Raw genomic sequence first — 26,322 nt, 5'->3', positions numbered from 1 at the left:
CTTGCCTGATTAAAATAGAACTTAAAAAATAAATCTCAGGAGACTGCAAATTGATGAAATCTTCAAAGGAGTAAACTAATGAGAAAGTCCATTGTTGTTCTCTAGTTATAAGAGATATATTGACACTCTTTAATATAATTAAAATTAGCAGTTTACCCTTCATTGTCAATACAAGGAGCTTTCAACTATTATAAATCTCTTAACTTGTTCATTTGGATAACACTTTAAAATTAATGCAAACTGCTTAGATTATAGTGGAATCAAAGTTAATTCAGTATGGTGAAATAACCTAATTTTCAAACTTAAAAATCTAATGAAGTCTTGTGTGTTCTGTGTGCTTTGGCTGCAGCCCTACTACTTATGTTTTGGATGAAGATGAACCTCGATTCCTTGAAGAAGTTGATTACAGTGCAGAAAGTAATGATGAGCTAGATATTGAATTGGCTGAAAATGCAGGAGATTATGAGTCTTCTGCTCAAGAAGAAGTACTTTCTGATTGTGAATTATCAAGAACATATCTACCTTGAGCCCCTCTGCCATCTCTTGTTAACTGCAAAGAAGAAATGAAATATCTTGGTTTTTATTAAATAGAAAATTTGAAAGAAATGAGTTTCTAGAAGGCCGACTCAGAGAGACAAAAATAACTTGGGCCAGTTTGGTTTCAAGACAATAAATGTGTTATTAATTCATAATAAAATTGGCACTTGTTTTATTTGAGATATTCAGTGCACTTATATAGCATTGAATTATCAGAAGTTTGATTTAATTAAAAAAAATCATTGCATGAATTTTTATCTCCTTATGGTTATAAACTGCATCAAATGGGTAATTTTGAAGTGTGTCAGAGTATAAAATCTAAATTCTAGATTATTGTGGTCCTGAGTTGTTGAAAACTAATATGTATGTACATGGATTTCTATAGATGTGTTTGTGGGGGGAGGGTAGATATTGAAGATAAGACTGTTCTTTAGAATCATGTTAACTCTTGGGTTGTGACTGAAATAATCCAGAATTTGCCTTGAAACTATTACATTCTACATTTACCAAATGAAACAAATAAAAACTATATCTAATGTTGCATTCATTTCGTCATCCTTTTTAACAAGCTCAGATTATTTGGTTTACAGAATCTTTGTGAAATATAAAAATTCAACATCTGAACACATTGATAAAAATTTGTAAAAGATGCTTAATTTATTAATCTTAAGTTTTTTATGGTGTAGGTATGTCTATACCTATCATAAAAGATTAATAATTTGGGCAGCTTTTTGTCTAAAATGGTGTCTCATGGATACATCCAGAGTTCAGCACTGCAGTCAAACAGTTGTTAAAATGCTTTAAAAATTAAGTCACTATCTGATATTAAATGCGCACTTGTATTTTGAGCTTATTTTTGACATTTCATGAGCTGTGCTGTTATTAGACTGATAGAAGTGAATTTGTTCACAGCGTGCAGACAGTGTCCTATATGACTGGAACAGATTTAAGCAATTTAAACTGTCTTCTACAGAACTGACTTTGCCTTCAATAAAATAAAACAAACTCAACAACTTTCACAAGTGCTTTAAGAACTAACTTTCTGTTAAACAAATCCAAAAAGATACATTTCAAATTTTTGCACTTCCCAAACCATGATTTTCTTCTTATTTGTGTTATTTAAGGCATTTTATCCACAGTATTCATTCCTTTTGGTGTCACAGAGACCAAGTTTAAAAACAAGATGGGACAGTTGATAAAGGGGACTTTTAGTAACCTAATTGTTATTAATATCAGCAAACAAAGTCTAAATAGATTGGGAGGTAGAACCAGTCTTGTTAGTTTGTAGTGCAACCCTAATTTAGAAGAGATTGCAATACTTTGGCAGGGTAGGGTTTTTTTATGGTATAACTTATTTTAAATTACAGTTATTTATTATTTATATATTTTATATATAGAACAATGGCATATTTCCCTATAATTATAAGTTATAATTCTTTTCAGAATTTTTGATTTTTTAATTCTTAGAAGTTGAAAATCAAAGTGATATATGAAAAGCAGCTATAGTTACTATAATGTGCAGAATAACTAAAAAACTTCAGTTTATTGTGTTAGCATTGTAAAAGCCCCATGTACTGTTAATAATATATATTTAAAGCAGTTTTCTTGAGATATAGTCACATACCACACTATCCATCCAGTGTGTGCAGTCAGTGGCTTTTAGTATAATCACAGAGTTGTGCATTCACCACACTCAATTTTAGAACATTTTTATTATTCCAAAAAGAAAAACCCCCATGCCCCTCTCAATCCCTCCCCAGCCCTACATAACTACTACTCTAATTCTGTCTAAAAAGTTATTTATGTTTATATTTTATGAATGTAATCATACAATATGTAGTACTTTGTGCCTGGTTTCTTTCACTTAGCATAATGCTTTTTTGAAAAATTATTTTTTAATTAGGTAGTGGGTTTACAGAAAAGTCATGAATACTACGTTTCCATATACCCTCCTGTTACTGATACTTTGCATTAGTGTTGTGCCTTTGTTCAAACTGATGAAAGAATATTAAAATATTGCTATAGTCCATAGTTTACATTTGGTGTATTTTTTCCTGTATACCACCTTATTAACAGGTTGTAATAGTGTTGTACATTTGTTATAGTTCATGAAAAGAATATTCTTACATTTGTACTGTTAACCACAGTCCATCGTCCACAACAGGATTCACTATGTTATACAGTCCCATGTTTTATTTTCTAACTTCTCTTCTAACTTTTCATAACATATATGACCCAAAACATCCCCTTTCAACCACATTCACCAACATAAATCAGTGCAGTTAATCACATCATAATAATGTGCTAGTGTCACCACTGTCCATTTCCAAAGATTTACAATCAACCTAAATAGAAATTTTGCACAAATTAAGCATCAGCACCCCTTCTCTACCCTCATTTTATCCCCTGATAACCTATATTCTAGATTCTGACTCTATGAGTTTGCTTATTATAATTAGCTCGTACTGTATTTGTTCTTTTGTGTCTGGCTTATCTCACTCAACATGTCCTGAAGTTTCGTCCATGTTGTTGTCTGCATCAGGACTTCATTCCTTTTTATGGCTGAATTATATTCCATTGTATGGATATACCATATTTTGTTTATCCATTCATTGGTTGATGGACATGGGTCGCTTCCATCTTTTGACAGTTGTGAATAATGCTGCTATGAACATCAGTGTGCAAATGTCTGTATCCCTGCTTTCAGTTCTTCTGGGTATATACTTAGCAGCAGGATTGCTGGATCATATGGCAATTCTATACTTAGCTTCCTGAGGAGCCTTGACCAAACTCTTCCACAGCAGCTGCACCATTTTACATTCCCAACAGCAGTGAATAAGTGTTCCTATTTCTCCACATCCTCTCCACCCTTGTAGTTTTCTGTTTATTTTATTTTTTTTAATTGTGGCCATTCTAGTAGATGTGAAATGATAACTCACTGTGGTTTTGATTTGCATTTGCCTAATAGCTAGTGATATTGAACATCTTTTCATGTGCTTTTCAGCCATTTGTATTTCCTCTTAGGAAAAATGTCTAAGTCTTTTGCCCTTTTTTAAATTGGGTCATCTGTCTTTTTATTGTTGAGTTGTAGGATTTCTTTATATATTTGGGATATCAAACCCTTATCAGATATGTGGTTTCCAAATATTTTCTCCCATTGAGTAGGTTGCCTTTTCACTTTCATGACAAAGTCCTTTGAAATGCAGAAGTTTTTAATTTCGAGGAGGTTCCCATTTATGTATTTCTTCTTTTGTTGTTTTGCTTTGGGTGTAAAGTCTAAGAAACCATTGCCTACCACAAGATCTTGAAGATGCTTTCCTTTATTTTCTTTTAGGAGTTTTATTTCTTACATATAGCTCTTGATCCATTTTGAGTTAAATTTTGTATAAGGTATGAGCTAGGGGTCCTCTTTCATTCTTTTGCATGTGGATATCCAGTTTTCCCAGCATCACTTGTGGAAAAGACTGATCTGTCCAGTTGAGTGGACTTGGTAGCCTTGTTGAATATCAGTTGGTCATAGATGTGAGGGTCTATTTCTGAACTCTCAATTCTATTTCATTGGTCAGTGTCTCTGTCTTTATGCCAATACCATGTTGTTTTGACCACTATAGCTTTGTAATATACTTTATAAAGTTGGGAAGCATGAGTTCTCCAACTCTGTTCTTCTTTTTCAAGCTGTTTTTGGCTATTCGGCCCTTATGTCACCCACTATATCCTTTGGTTTTTATATGTCATATTTTTGTCTCCCTTTTTACCCTTTTAGTTATCCTTAGTAACTTCATTTCTACGCTCTCCAAGCCTCTCTCTCCTGTCCTTTTCTTTCAGCCTGCAGAAGAACACCCTTTAGTAGTTCTCGTAGGGCTGCCTCTTGTTGATGCATTCTCTATTTCTGTGTATCTGTGAATATTTTAAACTCTCCCTTATTTTTGAAGGACTGTTTTGCCAGATAAAGAATTTTTGGCTGGCAATTTTTCTCTTTCAGTACCTTAAATATTTCATACCGCTGCCTTGTCATCTCCATGGTCTCTGATTAGAAATTGGCACTTAATCTTATTACTGTTCCCTTGGATGTGATGAATTGCTTTCCTCTTGCTGCTTTTTATCTTTGGCATTTGATGTTTTTATTAGTATATGTCTCAGAGAAGGTCTATTAGGATTTATTGTATTTGAAGTATGCTGCGCTGCTTGGACATGTTTATGTCTTTCATAAAAGTTGGGAACTTTTCAGCCAGTATTTCCTCAAATTTTCTGCCCCTTTTCCCTTCTTCTGGGACACAAATGTTTGTGTGCTTCATACTGTCATTCAATCCCTGAGACTGCTCAATTTTTTCCATTCTTTATCTATTTTTCTATGAGATTTGAATTGTCCTCTTGTTGTTCACTGATTCTTTCTTCTGCCTGTTCAAATCTGCTGTTGTATTCCTCTAGTGTATTTTAATCTCTTCTATTGTGACTTTCTTTCCCATAAGTTGTTATTTTTCTGTTCATACTTTAAAATTCTTCTTTGTGTTCACCCAGTGTCTTCTTAATATCCTTTATCTCCATGTCATTATTTTCATTCATCTCCTTGAGTTCTCCTTGAGTTGATTTAGGAGATTTGTTTGAACTTGTTTAATTAGTTCAAAATTCTGTCTCTCCTCTGAAGTTTTAATTTGTTCCCTTGACTGAGCCATATCTTCCTGTTTCTCAGTATGGCTTAGAAGTTTTTATTGATATCTGGGCATCTGATCATCTTGATGAGTTAACTCTGAAGGTGAGGTTCTCCTTCTTGCTTAGTTAGGGCTTCATTGTTTATTGGCTTTGTGTTAAGACTCTTATTTTTCCCTTGGTCCAACTCATCCTAGACCTTTAAAAGTAGTCCATGTTTAACTTCAGATTTTCCTTTATCTCCTTGTATTGATTTAGGAGATTTGTTTGAACATTGTTGATTAGTTTTTCCAAATTTTTTGTCTCCTCTGAAGTTTTAATTTGTTCTTTTGACTGGGCCATATCTTCCTGTGCCTTTGTATGGTTTGTAATTTTTTTATGGTGATGTCTAGGCATCTGATTATCTTGATGATTTTGCTCTAAAAGTCAATTTTTCTCTCTTGCCTAGGGTTTATTGATTGGCTTTGTGTTGAGGCTCTTCTTTGACCCTTGGTTCATTCTAGACCTTTGGAATTGCCTATATTTGACTGATCAGGTTTTTTCAGCTCTTCATCTGATTCTTGACCTGGGTGTGTGGTACAATTTTAAAGACTGCAGCCGCCTACTCGCCATTTTCCCTGGCTAGTTCTTTCTTTATGGTCCTGTTATAATATTTTACATTGATGAGGTTCTTCTTTTAGCTATGTTACAAACCTGAGTATGCCTTTTATTAATTAGTCACAAGATTGAAAAGAAAGTTTTTATAGTTAGGAAATGACTTTTAAAAAAAAGCAATAAATACATTGCTTTGGAAAATAAAAAATAATTTAGTATCCTAACTCTCCTAATCAGGGGTATAACTTAAGTTTCATTGGCTAATTGTAAACATTGCCCTAATTTTTAGCTCTAGATTTCTGAAGAATAGTTGAGATAACTTCATTGCCATAATCCTAAAAATTAATGTTCTACCCCGTCCAGCAGTGATGGGATATGACAACCTGAGTCTAGTGGTGGAGTTTAGATGTATTTAATTCACCTTGCAGTTGAAACTCTGAATTTTCTTAAATGTAGTTTTTGTCTAATGCAGCAGTTCTCAAATTTTAGTATGCATCAGAATCACCTGGAAGGCTTCTAAAAACAGATTGCTGCCATCTCCCTCCCAAATTTACATTTGTAATAATTTCTCAGATGGTGATGCTGATCCTGATGCTGCTGGTCCAGGAACCCTACTTGGAGATCCACCGGTATCTCTTTCTAACCACCAAATCTCAATTTTCTGAGAGTCATAGAATCTATGAACTAGAAGTACAAGGGATAATTAAGACCATGCTAATTTATAGAAGCAAAGAAATAGACCCACAGAAGTCAAGTAAGATCACAGAGTCACTTGGGGCAGAGCCAAAGTTTTAGCCAGGTCTTCTGATAACTAGCCTTGTTTTCTTAAGGAGATGCTATCATTTCAGGCAAGGCAGAATGCAAAAACGTATGGTTCACATGGCCATATTGACTTCATTGCAGTCAATGATCTTGTTTGAATACAGAATTACATCCTGCTTTGGATATCTTTGGTAATTAGTCTCTGCCACTTTTGCTAGTTTTTGTGTGTTATTTAGAAACATGGACATTTGGCTGAATCCTAATTACAAGGAAATAACCTGGAGTTCCACTTCAGATAGTGTAGCAATAGCAATGAATACATTATTTCTAAATTTCATACATCCCAATTAAGGTGGCTATATTATTTAAAGTGCTGAAATGGATAAAACAATAAATGTACTTAAGGAATCTTTTTTTGCATGCTCCAGAAATAAATGACAGTAAGGAAACTATAAATCTTTGTAAGTTTTTTTGTTTTCCTGTATGTTACTTTAATCATTATAAAATGTTAACTGGAAATCAGTGAATCTCTTATTTTAGTGAAGGTTTAAAAGCTACATGCAAGCTTTTGTTCTTTCCATTAAGAAAAATCTGAAGCAGTATTTTGATTGGAAGATTAGTCTACTTCATACAATAGAATGTTACTAATATTAACTATTTCTTTGATTAAGGTATATTTGATTTAATAAGGTACATTTAATTTTCTGAGACAAAAAACAAAGTCTCATTTCCTTTTTAAGAAATTAGTATTTTGAAAGTTTATTCTTGAAATGTCACACTCCAGTTGTTGTCCACAATTAGTGATATTGGTATCATATTATTTACAAAGCACTTTTACTTAACTATACTGTGCTACCTTTAATATTTTCCTTTTTCTGTATGCTAAACAGTAACCTAGATCTACTTTCTCCTATTCCATCTCATAACTTCTTTGTAGTTCAGACCTTTTTGGACCTCTGTGGGACCCTCTATCAAATCTTACTATTTTTTGAGAGTTTCTATGTTGGAGGCATTGATTAATTAAATTTTATCTCAACTTGAGGTTGCTAAATATGGAGTGTCTGTATCCAAATGAATGGCCATCTTATGATGATGTTTTGGACACCATGCAGGCCAGACAGAGTGATATTTTGGAGTGTGGAACATGGATGGCACCCTGTGTTGGATACTGAGGTGCCCTTGCACACATGCATACTCACAAACCCTTGCAAAATAGAAATGGATTTGTGGCACCCTTCTGTTTGCAAACTCAGAGAACTTTAAAAATGCTGAAGAGATTTAGCTGTAAATATTTAGAAAGGTTTACCTTTATAATACCAAATGAAGGCCTATCCCTCTTAAAGACATCATTGATAAAGTGCCAAGTGAACAGTAGTGGAAATCTGGTCAGAGTAATTGTGATGCATGATCTTCCAAATATTTTGAATATGTATTTAATTTTTTTAATGAGAGTAGTTGTAGGTTTAAAGAAAAGTCATGCAGAAAATAGAGCTCCCATACACTCCCCCTCACACACAGTTTTCCCTATTGTTAACACTTTGCATTAGTGTATACCTTTGTTACAATTGATGAAAGAATGTTATTATAATCGTGCTATTAACTATAGCCCATAGTTTACATTAGCATTTACTGTTTGTGTTTGCATTAGCATTTACTATTCTATGGTTGGTTTGTTTTAATTTTATTCTAGTAACATATGCAGCCTAAAATTTCCCTTTTTACCACATTTAAATATGTAATGCAGTGGTGTTAATTACATTCACAACGTGCTACCATAACCACCACCCATTACCAAAACTTTTCCATCACCCTATACCAATTCTATACCAATAATGCATTAACTTCTTATTCCCTACCCCAACCCTGGCTCCTGGTAGCCTGTATTCTAGTTTCCAGCTCTGAATTTTCATGTTCTATCATTTTGTATCAGTGAGATCATACAATATTTGTTCTTTTGTGTCTGGCTTATTTCACTCAATGTCTTCAAGGTTCATCCATATTGTCACATGTATCATTCTTTTTATGGCCAAATAAAATTCCGTTGTATGTATATATCACATATTGTTCAAAACAGCCATCTGTTGGTGACTCTTGGGTTGCTTCCCTCTTTTAACAATTATGAATAATGCTGCCATGAACATCAGTGCGCAAATATCTGTCCTAGTCCCTGCTTTCAATTCTTTTGGGTCTACACCTTGAAGTGAGATTGCCGGGTTATATAGTAATTGTATGCTTAACTTTCTGAGGAACCTCTAACTGCCTTCCACAGTTCCTGCATCATTTTACATTCTCACCAGCTATGAACAAGCATTTCTGTTTCTCCATATCTTCTCTAACACTCATTTTCCATATTTTTAGTAGCCATTGTGGTATGTGTGAAATGGTATCTCGTCGTTTTGATTTGCATTTATTTAATGGCTAATGATGTTGAGCATCTTTTTGTGTGATTATTGACCATTGGTATATCTTCTTTGGAGAGATGTCTACTCGTGCCTTTTTCCCATTTTGTAATTGGGTTGTTTGTCTTTTTGTTGCTGAGTTGTAGGATTTCTTTATACATTCTGGATATTGAACACTTATTGATATGTAGTTTCCAAATATTTTCTCCCATTTAGTATGTTGTCTTTTCACTTTCATGATAAAGTACTTTGAGGCACAAAAGTTTTAAATTTTGATGAGGTCCCATTTATCTGTTTTTTCTTTTGTTGCTTGTGCTTTTGGTGTAAATTCTAAGAGACAATTGCCTAACTGAAATCCTTAAGATGCTTTCCTATGTTTTCTTCTAGAAGTTTTATTGTCTTGGTTCTTATATTTAGGCCTTTGAACATTTTTATTAAAATGCAATTTAATTGAGATATATTCACACACCATACAGTCCATCCAAAGTATACAGTCAGCAGCTCACAGTATCATCACATAGTTGTGCATTCATCACCAGGATCAATTTTAGAAAATTTTGTTACTCCAGAAAAAGAAATACAAATAAAAAAAACCCAAAACATCCCATACCTCTTATCTCCACCTTTTATTGACCCCTAGTATTGGTATGCTACACTTGTTACTGTTAAAGAATATTAAGATATTAATGTTAACTATAGTCCATAGATTGCAATAGGTACATTTTTCCCATATACCCCTCTATTATTAACTCTCTGTAATAGTGTTGTACAATACATTTGTTCTAGTTCATGAAAGAACTTTTTATATGTGCACAGTTAATCACAGTCATCGTCCACCCCAAGATTCACTGTGTCATACATTCCCTTGTTTTCACCTCCAGCTTTCCTTCTGGTGACATACATGACTCTAAATTTCCCCTCTCCACACATTCAGCTACAATTCAACACTGTTAATTATACTCACAACGTGCTACCATCACCTCTATCCATTTCCAGATGCTTAAGTTTGACCTAGTTAAAAATTCTGCACATATTAAGCAACCACTCCCTATTCTCTAATCTCATTGTATATCCTGGTAACCTATATTCTATATTTTATGTCTATGAATTTACATGTTCATATCAGTGAGATCTTACAATATTTGTCCTTTTGTGTCTGACTTATTTCACTTAGCATAATGTCCTCAAGGTTCATCCATGTTGTCGTGTGCTTCAGTACTTCATTCCTTCTTAGTGCTCAAGAATATTCCATCATATTTGTGTACCACATTTAGTTTAACCATTTGTCAGTTGATGGACACTTGGGTTGTTTCCATCTTTTGGTAATTGTGAATAATGCCGCTGTGAACGTCAGGGTGCAAATGTCTGTTCACATCCCTGCTTGCAGATCTTCTAGGTATATACCAAGTTGTGGGATTGCCAGGTCATAAGGCAACTCTATGCTTAGCTTTCTGAGGAACGGCCAAATCGTCCTCTACAGCAGCTGCAGTATTTTACATTCCCACCAGCAGTGAATAAGTGTTCCTATTTCTCCACATCCTCTCCAGCACTTGAAGTTTCCTGTTTGTTTAATAGTGGCCATTCTAGGAAGAATGAAATGATATATTATTGTGGTTTTGATTTGCATTTCCCTGATAGCTCGTGAAGGTGAGCATCTTTTCATATGCTTTTTAGCCATTTGTATTTCCTCTTTGTAGAAATGTCTATTCATGTCTTTTTCCCATTTTTAATTGGGTTGTTTGTCTTTTTATTGTTGAGTTGTAGGATTTCTTAATATTTTCTGCATATAAAACCTTTATCAGATATGTGGTTTCCAAATACTTTCTCCCATTGAGTCAGCTGCCTTTCACCCTTTTGACAAAGTCCTTTGAGGTACAGGAGTATTCAGTTTTGAGGAGGTCCCATTTATCTATTTTTTGTTTCTTGGCTTGTGCTTTGGGTATAAGGTCTAAGAAACTACTATCTATCACTAGATCTTGAAAATGTTTCCCTACATTTTCTTCTAGGAGTTTTATGTTACTGGTTCTAATATTTAGGTCTTTGATCTATTTTCAGTTAATATTTGTACAGGGTGTGTGGTAGGGGTCCTCTTTCATTTTTTTTGGATTGGATGTCCAGTTCTCCCAGTTACCATTTGTTGAAACTATTCTTTTCCCATTGAGTGGTCTTGGCCCTCTTGTCAAAAATCAATTGGCAATTGATTACCCACCAGCAGTGAATAAGTGTTCCTATTTCTCCACATCCTCTCCAACACCAGTTACCATTTGTTGAAACTATTCTTTTTCCATTGAGTGGTCTTGGCCCTCTTGTCAAAAATCAATTGGCCGTAGATGTGAGGGTTTATATTTGAACTCTTAATTTGATTCCATTGGTCCTTGTGCCAGTTCCTTGCTGTTTTATTACTGTGGCTTTTTTTTTTAAATTCAATTTTATTGAGATATAGTCACATACCATGCAGTCATACAAAATGTACATTGAGTTGTTCACATTACCATTATATAGTTGTGTGTTCATCAACAAAATGAACATGTTCATTACCACACACAAAAAAATAATAATTAAAATTAAAGTGAAAAAATAACAAAGTAAAAAAGAACACTGGGTGGCTTTTTTTTTTTTTGCCTGCATTTTTCTGCCCATCCATCCGTACACTGGACAAAGGGGAGTGTGGTCCATTTGGCTTTCCCAATCACATTGTCACCCCTCATAAGCTACATTTTTATACAATCGTCTTCAAGATTCAGGGGTTCTGGGTTATAGTTTGATAGTTTCAGGTATTTACTGCTAGCTATTCCAATTCATTAGAACCTAAAAAGGGTTGTCTATATTGTGCATAAGAGTGCCCAATCTCTCTGCCACTGAAGCTTATTTCATTTCATTTCACATCCCCCTTTTGGTCAAGAAGATGTTCTCCATCCCACGATGGTGGGTCTAGATTCCTCCCCGGGAGTCATATTCCACGTTGCCAGGGAGATTTACTCCCCAAGATGTCAGATCCCACGTAGGGGGAGGGCAGTGATTTCACCTGCCAGGTTGGCTTAGCTAGAGGGAGAGGGTTATTACTGTGGCTTTGTAATGAGTTTTAAAATCAGGAATTGATTTCCAACCTCATTCTTCTTTTTCAAGATAATTTTGGCTTTTCAGGACCCCTTACCCTTTTATATATAAATTTGACGATTGGTATTTCCATTTCTACAAGGAAGGTTGTTGGAATTTTGATTGGAATTGTGTTGAATCTATAAATCGCTTTGGGTAGAATTGACATTTTAACATTTAGTTTTTCAATCCATGAGCATATACTTTCTTTCCATTTATTAGGTCTTTGATTTGTTTTAATAATGTTTTGTGGGTTTCCAGGTATAAGTGCTTTACATACCTGATTGATTCCTAGCTATTTGAATCTTTTAGTTATCATTAATGGAATTTTTTTCTTGATTTCCTCTTCAAATTGTTCATTAGTAGTGGATAGACAAACTATTGATTTTTGATGTTGATCTTGTACTCCACCACTTTGCTGAATTCATTTATGAACTCTAGTAGCTTTGTTGTGTATTTTTCAGCATTTTAAAATGTAATCAGGTCAACTGCAAATAGGTAAAGTTTAAATTTTCCTTTCCAATTTGGATGCATTTTATTTCTTTTGCTTTCCTAATTGCTCTGGTTATTACTTCCAGTACTATGTTGAATATCAGTGCTGACAGTGGGCATTCTTGTCTTGTTCCTGATCTTAGAGGGAAAGCTTTAAAGTCTTTCACCATTGAGTATGATGTTAGTAGCAGGTTTTTCATATGCCCTTTATCAGGTTGAGGAAGTTTCCTTTTATTCCTAGTTTTCTAAGTGTTTTTATCAAATAGGGGAGCTGGGATTTGTCAAATGCTTTTTCTGCATCAATTAAGATGATCATTTGTTTTTTGTTCCTTCATGCTATTATTGTAGTATATTAATTTAGTTGATTTTCTTATGTTGAGCCACCTTTGCATACCTAGAATCAACCCACTTGGTTGTGGTGTATAATTCTTTTAATGTGCCATTGAATTCATAAGCTAGTATTTGCTGAAGATTTTTGCATGTACATTCATAAGGGATATTGATCTGTAATGTTCTTTTCTTGTCATATCTTCATTTGGCTTTGGATGATGGTGATGTTGGACTTATAGAATGAGTTAGGGCTTGTTCTCTTCTCTCCAGTTTTTTTGGAAGAGTTTGAGCAGGATTAGTGTTAATTGTTCTTGGAATATTTGGTAAAATTCTCCAGTGAAGCTGTCTGTTCCTGGGCTTTTATTTTTGTTGTTGGCAGGTTTTGATTACTGATTCAATGTCTTTACTTGTTATTGATCTGTTGGGATCTTCCTTTTTCTTCTTTAGTCAATGTAGGTAGTTTGTGTGTTTCTAGGAATTGGTCCTTTTCATCTACATTATTTAATTTATTGGTGTAACTTGTTCATAGTATCCTTTTATAATCTTTTTTATTTCTGTGGAATTGGTAGTAAGCCCCCTTTCATTTCTTTCTTTCTTTTCTTTAGAGTAAGCAGGCAGAAAATTTACTAAGAACGCATGTGAGAGAACATGTGGGCGCTTTCATAGACAAGAGGGGTGAGAGGCGGCAATGTGGGACAATTTGCTTTTATAGATTAGCTTTACTTTCTTCCCCTCCCCTTCCTGTTTGGGACTCTCTCCTGCCCTCCCTTCTCTCCGGGCAGTGCCTGGTGGTAGTGCATTTGGGTGGCTCATTTGGCTCCACCCCTCAGTAGATGACTCACTCAGGAGGGGATTGTTTTGCCCCAGGTGCTGTTTATTGCTGTTGTTCTCAAAGATATCTTTTTCCTTGAGGCCTGATAACTTCTCAGAATTTGCCCTTTGCTTATCCAGACATCACCCTAATTCTAACCCTTCCTCATTGTCCCTTCAGAGATTTTCTAGCTCCCTTAATCTTAAATGGATTTGAGCTGATGGTCCATCTTCCATAATTGCTTCAAGCTGTCAGTGGGTTGCAGGCCCTACTTGTGGGAGCACAGAAGTCTCTGGCTAAGCTATGGAGGGTGGCTGGTTGAGCGTAGGGAAAGGAGCATAGCCTCTGGTGAGGATAAGTTTGTTGTGAAAGGCTTTTAATCTGGAAGAAAAAACTAGGTATGAAATTGTATACATGGTCTGAACAGAAGCAGAAGCAAGATGGAGCCCAGGGTATTGTTTGGAGTTTTTAGGAACACTGTTGGTTGGGGCTTGGTATCCTATGATGCAAGGGCCAGGCTCATCCTTGGGAGTGATGTTTCGTGTTGCTAGGGAGAGCTACATCCCTGGAAGTCATGTCCCATGTACGGGGGAAGGTAGTTAGTTTATTTGTAGATTTTGGCAACAAAAGAGAGTCTCTGGGGGTGACTCTTAGGCATTAATTATAAGTGGGCTTAGCTTTGGCATTGGAGAGAAATTTCATAAGGGCAAGCCTCAAGATCGAGGACTTGTTTTATTAAATTGGGAGACCCTATTACTAAAGAGAATAGCAAGAATCCCCCAGTTGGGTAAGTTTAATAGTTCTATATTTTTTTCTGGTCTCTTAAAGGACTTTTGGAAATATTTTCATTTTCTGTTTAAGATCTTCTTCTTTATCTTTCTTTATCTTAAGCTCCATGTCAAATAAAGTTGAATTAGATTGTTTAAATAAATGGACTAGAAAAAATATAAATTTTGAAAGCTTTTGAGCAGAGTAAAACTGATGAGTAAATTTGTTTTTTTTATGATCTGTAATTTTTCTAAGAATAACTAAAACCATGACTAAAAAATTCTACCATCATACGGATTAGTATTAGGATATAACATGTACAATGAGAACATTGTTAAGTTTTTAGGAATTTTAAACAATCTCTAAATGTATGAATGTTTCACCTATGCAAATTTAGCTAACAGAAGGATAGAAAATCTTTTGTAATTATTATAATACTTCCTAAACGCTTTGTGTGTAATATGTTAAATTATTTTAGCACTTCACTTTTATAACATGAAAGAACAAATCTTTTGTAACAGTTTTCTTTTAAGAGTGAGAAGACTTGTCTTTTGAAATAAAGGATAAGGTCAACATAAACATTAACTAGGGTATTATTCTGATATGATATAAAATCTTATTCTTTTAGACAGAGTACTTTGATGGTTAAGAAAAACATTTTATAACTTTTCATTAAGAGCAGACCACCAATCTACATTATTTTAACAAAATTCGCTTTCTCAAACCTTCCACAATTTTCTATATCCATGTAGGGCTTGTAGTCAGCAATGACTACAAAATTCACTTTCTCAAACCTTCTACAACTTTCCATATCCATTCGGGGCTTGTAGTCAGTAATGACTGCAAAATTGATTTTCTTAAACCTTCCACAACTGTCACAACCCAAGGGGCTTTTGCAGCTAAAGGACTAAAGAAAACACTGGACACATTCTGAGACACGAGCTTTTATTCTGGGGCTTACCTACAGGGTGGGAAATTGGTCAGTTGCCCTTAATTCAGGCGCTGCTCTGAATGGCAGCGGGTTCAGAGCTTAATGTGAAGATACTCTGCAAAAGCACGGGGTGCCAGGGAGTGGTTTATAAGGGTTAGGGCAAAAGTGTGGGATTCAGGGGGGAAGGGGGGTAACTTGTGATGTAGGGAGGTATCGGTTGTAGTCAACAGGGAGGAGGGGAGGATTATAGATTATCTTGTAGATAATAGTACCTCAGGGAGTTTTGGGGAGGAGGTAGTTTCAGAAGGAGATAAGCTATAGATGACATGGAGCATCAGAGGCCTGATCCTACAAGGAGAGTAGGTCAAACCTTAACTGACCTAGGTCATGCAAGCTGCTGTGTGCACAGTCTTCAAGGCCCTAAGAGAAGGCCCTGGGCCTAGGACTCCCACAGCAACTTTCCATGTCCAATCAGGGCTTGTAGTCAGTAATGACTACAAAATTTACTATTGTACTAGGACTGTTAGTTCACAAAATTAACATAAGCAGTTGGAGGTCAGTAAGCTCCCCTGCTAAGGCATTCTTAAAGATGTGGGTATTATTTTGAAACCCTTGGGGCAGCACTAAGTGAGTAGGGTGGGAATCTTATTGTTAAGTCCCTGCTATAAGTAGGTATATTGTGGCTCACACTCCCTTTATCCAGTGTATGGACAGATGAGTAGAAAAATGGAGACACAAATTAAATGAATATAGGGGGGCATGGGAAGATGGGATGTTTTATGTGTTCTTTTTTTACTTTTATTCTTTATTATTATTTTTGGAGTAATGAAAATGTTCAAAAATTGTGGTGATGAATGCACATCTATATGATGGTGCTGTGAACAACTGATTGTACACTTTGGATGATTGTAGGGTATGTGAATGTATCTCAACAAAATTGAATTTTAAAAAAAGCAAATAGGTATTGAGACTCAGGGTGAAGAGGGATACAAAAAAGTGTGTTTTCAAGATCTAGGTTTGAGAACCTGAATGTAGACATGGGCTACTCAGTGGGCTCAGCCCAGGATGCCTTCTTCCCATAGGGATGGGTTTATTTGCTTAAGGCTCTCCTTTCGGGTGCTGAGAGGCCTCAATCCAGTAGGGGCCTCGGGGCAAACAAGGGGGTAAACACTAGCTGGGTTTACTAGTCTTGAGGTGGCCCCCAGGGAGTGAAGAAGATCCCTCCCTATAGGGGGGTGCAGCATTCAGGGGCCATGAGAAATTGATGGGACTAGAATGTCTCCAAGCTTACAAAGGACAGGGGTAGTGAAGGTTCTAGTTTTGGCTTTACCATCAACTCCCATAAGTAGGCAAGTCCGAGTGGAGGTAGACCCAGAGTGGCCGTTTAGGACAGAGTAAATGGCTCTATTATTTAATTAAGAAATTAATCTTACCTGCCGGGTCGAGTGTCACCCAAGGCTCCTCTGGGTTGATGGTCGGATGTGAGGTCAGCAGAGCCATCAGCGGCCTCAGGCACCCTCAGTCTTCTTCACTTGCAGGAGCAGGGCTCTGGGGTCCGTCCTGCCCTCCTCCCTTCAGGATGTGTGCTGCCCCTGGGTCATGCTGGTGGCACCTGGGACAAGGTCCCAGTGGGTCCCGAGGTCGAGGGTTGTTTTGAGTTTTCTGGCACTCGCTCTACCAGTGGCCCTCCGACCCACAGTTGAAGCAAGGCCCTTGAGGCTTGGAGCCCTGATTCAGGTGACCTCAAGGGGACAGGGAGCTTTTAACAGTGGCTGCAATAAAATGAGCCTGTTCTCTGGTCTTCTTACCTCTCTTTGTCTTCTTCTTCTCCTTGGCCTCATCCTGATTGTTAAAAACACAAAAGGTAGTTTCTAGTAGGTCGTTAGTGGGAGTTTGGGGGCCCATGAAGAGCTTTTGCAGCTTTCTTCTAATGTAAGGGGCAGACTGGCTGATGAAATGGGTGCCCAGCAAAATCTGACCTTCCTGGGAGTCTGGGCTTGCATGACTATACTTCTTTAGGGCTTCTGCTAACCTTCCCTGGAACCGGGCTGGGTTTTCCTTTCTCCTGAGGATCTCCCTTAGCTTATTACAATTAACTGGCTTGGTGGCACATTTTCCCATGAACAAGTTTCAAAAGGGGATCATCAAGAAGATCTTTTCCTCTAATAGAAATTGATACATGTGTATAATACAAGCAACAAGTCCTCAGGTCCTTACTTGATAGAGCCATAAACATCTGGGCATGGGGAATTCCTGACTACTTTCCCTGCCTTTTACAGTCTGGAGGATGGTATTGCAATTGAGAATCCCACTGGAGGCTATGTCTCCCCATCTTTTAACTTATATTGAGTGTTGGCATTTCCCATTTTCTGTGGAGAGGAGCCTCACTAGCACCAGTGTGAGCACATGGCATCCCAACATGTGTCAAAGCTAGGCATTTCCCTCTCCACTGGCCCAGTCTCTTGGGAACACAGGGAGTACAGTCACTGGGGGAGAGAGGAGGGAGAGAGGGAGGGGGGGGGAGAGAGAGAGAGAGAGAGAGAGAGAGAGAGAAGGATCAATTTGGTTCCCATTGGACTCCTGCTCAACATGGGGAGAAGCCCCAGTCAAGTCCCAAAGGCAGTATCACGCGCTGCGCTGTGCCTCCTTGTTTCTGCATGGCTTGGAGACAGGCTCCCGCCACCTCTGAGGAGGGAGCTGGGGACTCAGAGTGGACTGAATTTATGTCCTGGGAGAGCTGGATCAGAGCCTCTAGATTCCTAGAGACACAGAGTTGCATGAAGACGTAGGAGAGGATATCAATGAGCCAAGTGAGAAGAAAAAGTGAAAGCACATGGCCAAGCCTCCCGGTCAATAGCCATGACTCACCAGTCCAGATGTTCAGAGAGAAGTGTCTCCTGGCTGATGTGCCAAAATATGTTGTTGGATTTGGCTTTCTAGGTTCTTGGCCATGCTGTGAGAAAGAAGTCAAGGGCACAGCACAGCACAGGGTAAGCAGGCAGAAAATTTATTAAGAACAGATGTGAGAGAACATTCAGACACAAGAGGCCTCAACTTTTGGTTTCATTTATCATCTCTATTGCTTTTTTATTCTCTATTTCATTTATCTCCACTCTAATATTTTTTATTTCCTTCCTTTTTCTTGCTTTGAGTTTAACTTACTCTTCTTTTTCTAGTTTTTCCAGTTGTGCACTTAGGTTCTGATTGGAGATCTTTCTTCTTTGTTAATATAAGTGTTTAAAACTATAAATTTCCCTCTTAGCATTGCTTTTGCTGCTTCCCATAAGTTTTGGTGTTGTTTTTTGTTTTCGTTTGCCTCAAGATATTCCCTAAAGTCCCTTGTGATTTCTTCTTTGACATTGGTTGTTTAAGAGTACATTGTTACAAATAAACTTTTCTGTAATATTTTATGGAATAGAAAGAGACTTTAATTGACTTGTTTAATAGTTTTTATTAATAAAACATGCGTGGGCATTTTAAACAAACAAAAAAGAGCACATTGTTTAATTTCCACGTATTTGTGAATTTTCTAGTTCTCTGTTATTGATTTCTAGCTTCATTTCTATTGTGCTTAGAGAAGATACATTATATGATTTTAATATTTTTGTATCTTTGACACTTTTGTGACCTAAGAAATGGCTTATCCTGGAGAATGAGCCATGTGCGTTAAAATAGAATGTGTAATTTGCTGCTGTTTCAGTGCTCTGTATTTACCTGTTATATCTGGTTGGTTTATAATTGTTCAAGTGTTATATTTCCTTGTCTTCTGTCTAGATGCTCTATCCATTATTGAAAATGGTGTATTGAAGTCTCCTACCATTGATGTAGAACCATAAATTTCTCCCTTCAAATTTGTCATTATTTGCTTCATATATTTTGGGGCTCTGCCTGTAGATGTATATGTATTTATAATTGTTATGTCTTCTTGCTGAATTGACCCCTTTATCAGTTTATAGTGACTGACCTCTCATAACAGTTTTTGAATATTTTATCTGATATTAGTATAGCTACCTCATCATTTTTGGTTAATGTATGCATGGTAAATTTGTTTCCATGTGTACTTTCCACCTAATTGTGTCTTTGAATTTAAGGTGAGTCTCTTGTAAGCAGCATGTGGTTGAGTTATGCTTTTTTTTTCATTTGTTTTCATTGTTGTTTTTTCAGTTGTTCCAATCTCTGCCTTTTGACTGGAAGTTTGATCCATTTACATTTAAAGTAACTACTGATAATGCATAACTTTATTTTGCCATTTTCCTATTTGCTCTTGGTAATTCTTATGTCTTTTCTGTTCTTGATGTCTCCTGTTAATTCTGACTTTTATATTTATTTGTTTTTTTTTCCTGCATTTGTTACAAATTAGATCTTCATAGATTTTTAGTCTAAGACCATAGATTTATCATTACTTTTTAGTCATTTGAACTTGGGGACCTGTAAGAAGTAAAAAGTGGAATTATGTACCAAAAAATATAATACAATAATACTGGCATTTATAATTACACACATGAAAACTTTTAACAAAGGTCTTTATTTTTTATGCCACTTTGATCCACTATCTATTGTCCTTTCCTTTCAGTCTGAAGAACTCCCTTTAGCATTGCTGACAGGGCAGTTTTAGTGGAGAAAAACTCCTTCAGTTTTGTTTATCCCAGAGTGTCTTAATCTCTCTCTCTGTTTGAAAGACAGTCTTGTCGGATATAAAATTCTTGGTTGGCAATTATTTTCATTCAGCACTTTAAATATTTCATCCCTTTGCTTTCTTGCCTCTGTTGTTTCTGATGAGAAATTGGCACTTAATCTTGTTGGGGCTCTCTTGTACATAACATGTTGCTTTTCTCTTACAGCTGTCGGAACTCTCTTCTTGTCCTTGGTATTCAACAGTTTGACTACCATGTGACTGGGCATGGTTTTTTTTCAAGTTTATCTTGTTTGCTGTTTGGTGGGATTCTTGAATGGGCATATTCATGTCTTTCATTACATTTGGGAAGTTTCCTTCCATTGTTTCTTTGAATATTCATTTTGTCCTTTCTTTCTTTCTGGGACCTCCGTCATGCATATATTGGTATACTTGATGGTATCCCAAATGTCTCATAGGCTCTGTTTGCTTTTTTAAACTCTTTTCTTTCTTTCTGCTCCTCAGCCTGAATTGTCTTGTCTTCAGTTCACTGACTCTTTCTTCTGCCAGCTCCAATCTGCTGTTGAAACCCTCTAGATAATTTTTCATTTCAGTTATTGTGGTCATCAACTCCAGTATTTCTATTTTGTTCCTTTTTAAAATTCTTATCTCTATTGAAATTCTCTTTTTCCTGATATCTTTAGTTGTTTCCTTTTTGTCCTTCAGCTTTTTGAAGATCATATTGTCAAAGTCTTTTTCTGGTATGTTTGCTGATGGATTCTTGATTTTTATCTTGTTCCTTTGGATGGGCCATCATTTCTTGTTTCTTTGTCTTGTCATCTTTTGTTGAATACTGTTCATTTTAATATTTTAAAGTTTTGACTCTTGGATTTAATCCCTGAGTTGTCTGTTCTTTAAGTTTGTATCCAGATAGTGATATGAGGGATATTTCCTTCTGTGCCAGAACTAACAACAACAACAACAACAACAAAAACCAAAGCAAAAAATACCTTTCACAATGTTTACATATTGGCTCAGAATTGGCTGCTGCTGTCCTTCATTGTTAAGCCTTTTATCATGATCAGGTCCAAGTGAATGTGAAGTGCACTGGTCTCGCCTATCTTTTATGAAAGTTTTTCTTGTCCTGGGCTTGTACTTGCCCTTGCCTTAGGAATTTCCATGTTCACAAGAGTTGAATTGCCTTCTCTACTCTTAATGAAATAGACTTTCTCCCCCTCCAGGATGTTCTAGTGTTGGACTCAAAGGAGGTAATCTTTTGCCCCAGACTGCTTTGACCTAATTGTTTCTTACACTGCTTTAGCTGTTTGCAAGCAGCTTCTGCCTGCAGAGCAAGTTCTGGGAGGGCTAGCTGGAGACAGGTTTCCTGGTTCAGTCTTTCAGGTTGATACCAGAAAGATAGGCACAGACATACCCCAGTATATGCCTAGGGGCTACAATGGGAGTGCAGGCTGACTCCACACTAGGCTGGGGAGGGAGTGGGGAAGGGGTAAGTAAGGGTGCCATGAGCTTCCCCTTCTGTTTTTAAAGCTCCATTTCTTCATTTGGCACTAACCCAGTTACTGCAACCCTTTAACTGTTTTCTAGAGTCTTGAGGAAAAGGGATCTGCCAGTTTTTGCTAGTTGTTCAAAGTTTCTGTGGAGCAATGACACCCTGGAGCATCTTATGCTGCCATCTTGCTCAACCAAAAAGCCTCTCCTTAGAAATGTTTTGACATTTCACCTATTTACTTTTTCTTTTAGAATATGGTGCATGTCAACCAACAAGTGAATGAATTGTATAATTTCAAATAGAAACATAAATTTCAATATCTGAAAGTATCCCTTTTAATGGATTATAATTTGTATTTACTGTAGAGAGAGATCTGTCCAATATATATGTGCCTTTGCCAATCCTTGTTTCACACTCCTGCCAATCTTCACAAGATGAAAATATACTAAAAGCCAAACCACAGATACTGTCATTTGTGGTAAAATCCAGATACCTTACTGGATGGGGTGGAATCTGTATGGTTGCCTCCCAAAGATCCATTCTCTACTTTCCTCTAACCAGTGTTCAGTGTCTATGTGCTCTGAGGTCACCAACTTCCTCCTTGGCTTCAGGGGTGGAGCAAGTGACCTGAGCTGAACCAGCCAGTACCATCTATCTGCTGATCTTGGGATTGCCTTGGAGAGAGGCCAACAAAACCAGAATGATTTAGGCCTTCCAGGGGTAATGCTGGAACAAAACCCCTTCCTTGATAAGGAAGGAGGTAGTTGCTGGCAGCTCTTTGCAACCCTGAGGGGAGACCATGTCCGAGGTGAGCTAGTGTTGAAGGTATAAAGCCAAGACACTGAGAGAAACTGGGTTCTTTTCTGCCTTTTGAGCCCCATGTCAAGTTGTACATGAAACCTTGAGTTGTTTCAGATATTTATAGTTCATAAATTGCCTTCCTTGTCAGAGTTACTTGAATTTTCTGTTACTGGTAACAGGTATGTCTGAAATCTTTCTGAAAAGCCAGCAACCTTTAGTGTCCATCCCTGAAGGGGTGGCCTCACCCAAAACAACGTATTGAAAATTAAAAGAGAGAGATGAGTTATTTTCCCAAAGGGACAATGGGCAGACAAAACCACCAGATGTCTTCTAAAACTTGTCTGACTAAACAAGTTTATATTTTCTGCCTACCAGAGGTGTTTGCTGGGCCAGAAATGAACAATAATTTTGTCATTCCTGCTCTAAGCTCAGAGATAACTTACTCCAATTATGAGACTCATTCTTAGTTCATTCAGAGATAACATCTCTTCAGTTGACTTTTCAGCATCTTGAAAGTTATCTCTAGTAGTAATTAGGATAGAAATGTTAAATATTAATATTGAAATTAAGTACCTTTTTAATGATGCATCAAAATAAGATGAACCTGGCCAAGAGGGATCAGCAATTCCTTTGTTGAGTTATGTCAATTAGACCAATTATGTGGTGACAGAGAATAGGAGTTAGAAGCCTGTTGGATCAGCAGATTTTGTGGATGGGGTCTTACCACTATTCAGTAACCAGTGTTAAAGCTATTTCCATCCACCCACTGACTGGAACTGCAAATCCCTGTCTTTCTCCACATAGGATACTGGGACTCAGAGCTCTGCACCGTCTGCTGAGGACCCTGTGCTTCCTCTCTTGTCCAGCTCACCATGCGTGGCCCATGCTGTCTCTTTGCCTGGGAGCAGACCCAGTCAGCCCTGTAGGAATAGATCGATCTTGCTGGAGAAATATGCAACTCATCATTACAGGCCACAGAGGAGAGCTAGAACTGACAAAATATCTACTGTCTGTTAGATACTGTGTATTAAGCAATCTTCTGGGTGCCTTATGAAAACTATCTCATTGAAACATTTTCTTTTTTAGCCCACAGAATGATTCTCATACTTTCCAAATTACTATTTTATGGGTGGTTGGGAGGAAGGCAGTAAATTCAGCTTTTATTCTAACCATTATTATTATTATTTTTTTTTTTTAGAAGAGAGAGACCCTGGAGTCTTTTCTATTTTATGTTTAACAAAATAGGTCATTGTTTTGTAGAAGCCTATCTCCATTTGTCTTTTCTATTTTCTCTTAAGGCTTGGAAAGGCTGCTTATATATCTATGATGATGAGGGGAAAGAATTTTGTCTAACACAGTTACCTAAACTAATTTTTGCCTAACAGGCTTACCTAAAGTAAATTTTTGCTTCATTTTCTTTAAAGAGTTTATGCTTTTACTTGGAGGATAGTTTATTCTGTAGCTTCATTATCCCTTTAACTGTCAGGGCCAAGAAATAAGTTTTAGATCTCAGAAAGGGAAAGTGTTACTCATAATCCATCTCTTTTCTTAAGTCACACAACATGAGAAATGTTCAGGTCATACTGCAAATATTTACAAGCTGACAATTTATCTGTTTTTCTTGAAGCAATTTTAGTTAGGGGAATACAACTTTTTTATAGTACAAAACAAGAATAGGATGACCTAAGCCCTTTGAGTTTACATTAGTGTTTGTTTATGATAGAGTTGTTGGCAAAATTTTCATAGAGAATATTTTATTCACTGATTAAGCTTGGCTTGTATCATCTTCAAAGTTCTGTAATTCTAAGAGTGCGAGTGCAGTAGTTATGAACTGAAAATCTGGGTAACTGCCATGCTAACCATTTTGACAAGGTGCTGCTCTGCTTGACTTACTAAAAACATCATTTGTGAATGTTTTAGGATTTGTATCCTGAACTTGAAAGCATATGCATCCTCTCTTTGTTGCTCAGATGTGGCCCTCTCTCTCTAGCTAAGCCAACTTGGCAGTTGAAATCACTGCCCTCCCCACTACGTGTGATCAGACACCAGGGGAGTGAATCTCCCTGGCAACGTGGAATATGACTCCCAGGGAGGAACCTAGACCTGGCATCGTGGGATGGAGAACATCTTCTTGACCAAAAGGGGGATATGAAAGCAAATGAAATAAGCTTCAGTGGCAGAGATTCCAAAAGGAGCCAAGAGTCACTCTGGTGGGTGCTCTTATGCACAATATATACAACCCTTTTTAGGTTCTAATGAATTGGAATATCTAGCAGTAAATACCTGAAACTATCAAACTATAACCCAGAACCCATGAATCTTGAAGACGATTGTATAAAAATGTCGTTTGTGAGGGGTGAAATTGTGATTGGGAAAGCCATATGGACCACACTCCCCTTTGTCCAGTGTATGGATGGATGCGCAGAAAAATGTGGGCAAAAACAAAACAAAACAAAACAAAACAAAGCACCCAGTGTTCTTTTTTACTTTAATTGTTCTTTTTCACTTTAATTTTTATGCTTATTATTTTTGTGTGTATGGTAATGAAAATGTTCAAAAATTAATTTTGGTGATGAACATACAACTATATAATGGTACTGTGAACAACAATGTATGCTTTGTATGACTGCACTGTATGTGAATATATCTCAATAAAAATGAATTAAAAAAAAAAAAAAAAAAAGAAAGCCTATGCATCCTAAACAAAGAAGCATTCTCTAGGACCCTGTGCAGTTCCACTTCTAATTAATTTAATATGGCAAGTTTTACTATAATTTTATAGACAAACCCATTGAACTTATGAAACGACCTTTTAATAAAATCACTCCAAAGTATGCCTGTTTGTACAATACTTAGAGTGAATGAAATGACTTTTTACTTTGGTGACAACAAAGGTTAGCATTTATAGGGTGCCTAGTATGTTATGGACACTATTCCGTGCTAATCATGCCTATTTATTCCTCAAAACAACCTTTTGATAGGTAACATTACCCCCATTTTATAGATGAGGAAACTAACTTGCTGAAGTTCACAGAGCTAATACATATTGGAAGCAGGGAACAAATACAGGCAATCAGACTCCAGAGTCCCTCCCCCAGCCCTTTCACCCCCTTTTAGCTCTTACAGCTGGCTGCCTCCATGAATTGTGACTATCATTCACAGATTATATTGGGCCACTTCCTGCCCACTGGGGATAAGGTATGCTCTTAAAGCAGTTGATCCTTATCAATCCAAGCAGGAAAGCAGCTACTGAGAACTACCATTAGGGTTTTACAAAGTTGTCATCCCAGATTCCATAGTATCTGACCAGGGAGTACATTTCATAGCCAATGTGGTCCAAAAATGGGCTTCATAAAATGGACCTGCTATTTTGCCTATCATCCCTAAGAAATGGGTGGAGTGGAACAATGGAACATACACCTTTAAGTCTAAGCTCGGGACCCTCACTAACTCGGAAACGTCAGCAGGATGGCCTTCTGTTGCATCACAGGCAGTTTCACTCCTCAGGAGTGGTCTTCTTTATGGTGCTATCCCACCCCCATCACATGCCTCCTGATGGAATTCAAACAACAATTTAGCCAATACATGGTCCAGTCCCCCAATTATACCCACCATAAATGTCTTTCATTATTAAAAGGAGAGAAAATAGAAGCAGAACTGCCCTGATGTCTACACTGGAATAAAGAGAATATGGCTAACTGGGAAAAGGTTCATGAACTGAAAAAAAAAAAAAGCAAATATACTGTTATAAAATGACTACATCCAGTGCTATTTGCTTTCAACTCTGTAGAATCGATATGATGCAAAACCACTGATGAACCAAGGGGATGTGAGTGTTCCCTCTTGGGGGATGTTCCACAGTGTATGTCCCGTTACCCCTTATGCACCTGCCGGGGACACGCCAGCCAGGTAGTGCAAGGTGGCTGTGCATGGAGGGCAGCCACGGATTCGAATGGTTCTTTAATGCCTCATCACCCCTCAGAGACCATCTGTGAGTGGAACCTGGGTTGTGGGCACTCTCACAACTACAGG

At 37.0% G+C, this 26,322-nt stretch overlaps 1 protein-coding gene across 5 annotated transcripts in view; it reads left to right on the top strand.

The window, feature by feature from the left end:
* AGTPBP1 (ATP/GTP binding protein 1) overlaps window positions 1–26,322 on the top strand; it is a 304,355-nt gene that overhangs the window by 253,322 nt on the left and 24,711 nt on the right. For 2 of the 5 annotated variants that reach the window (XR_005219074.1, XR_005219073.1), the window contains one exon: window positions 350–487. The exons of 1 other annotated variant lie outside the window; for it this stretch is intronic. Coding sequence is in view for 2 of the 4 variants with exons in the window: in XM_037850912.1 (XP_037706840.1) it covers window positions 350–527 (178 nt within the window). In the remaining 2 variants the exon portion in view is untranslated. Of the gene's footprint in view, window positions 1–349; window positions 1,944–26,322 lie in introns of those variants that run through there. 2 more of the 5 variants (XM_037850912.1, XM_037850910.1) reach the window with 1 other exon arrangement.

The sequence above is a fragment of the Choloepus didactylus genome, chromosome 10 (genome assembly GCF_015220235.1).
Source record: "Choloepus didactylus isolate mChoDid1 chromosome 10, mChoDid1.pri, whole genome shotgun sequence".
Taxonomy (NCBI): domain Eukaryota; kingdom Metazoa; phylum Chordata; class Mammalia; order Pilosa; family Megalonychidae; genus Choloepus; species Choloepus didactylus.
The sequence above is the reverse complement of the archived record's forward strand: the minus strand, read 5'-3'. Positions and strand labels throughout refer to the sequence as shown.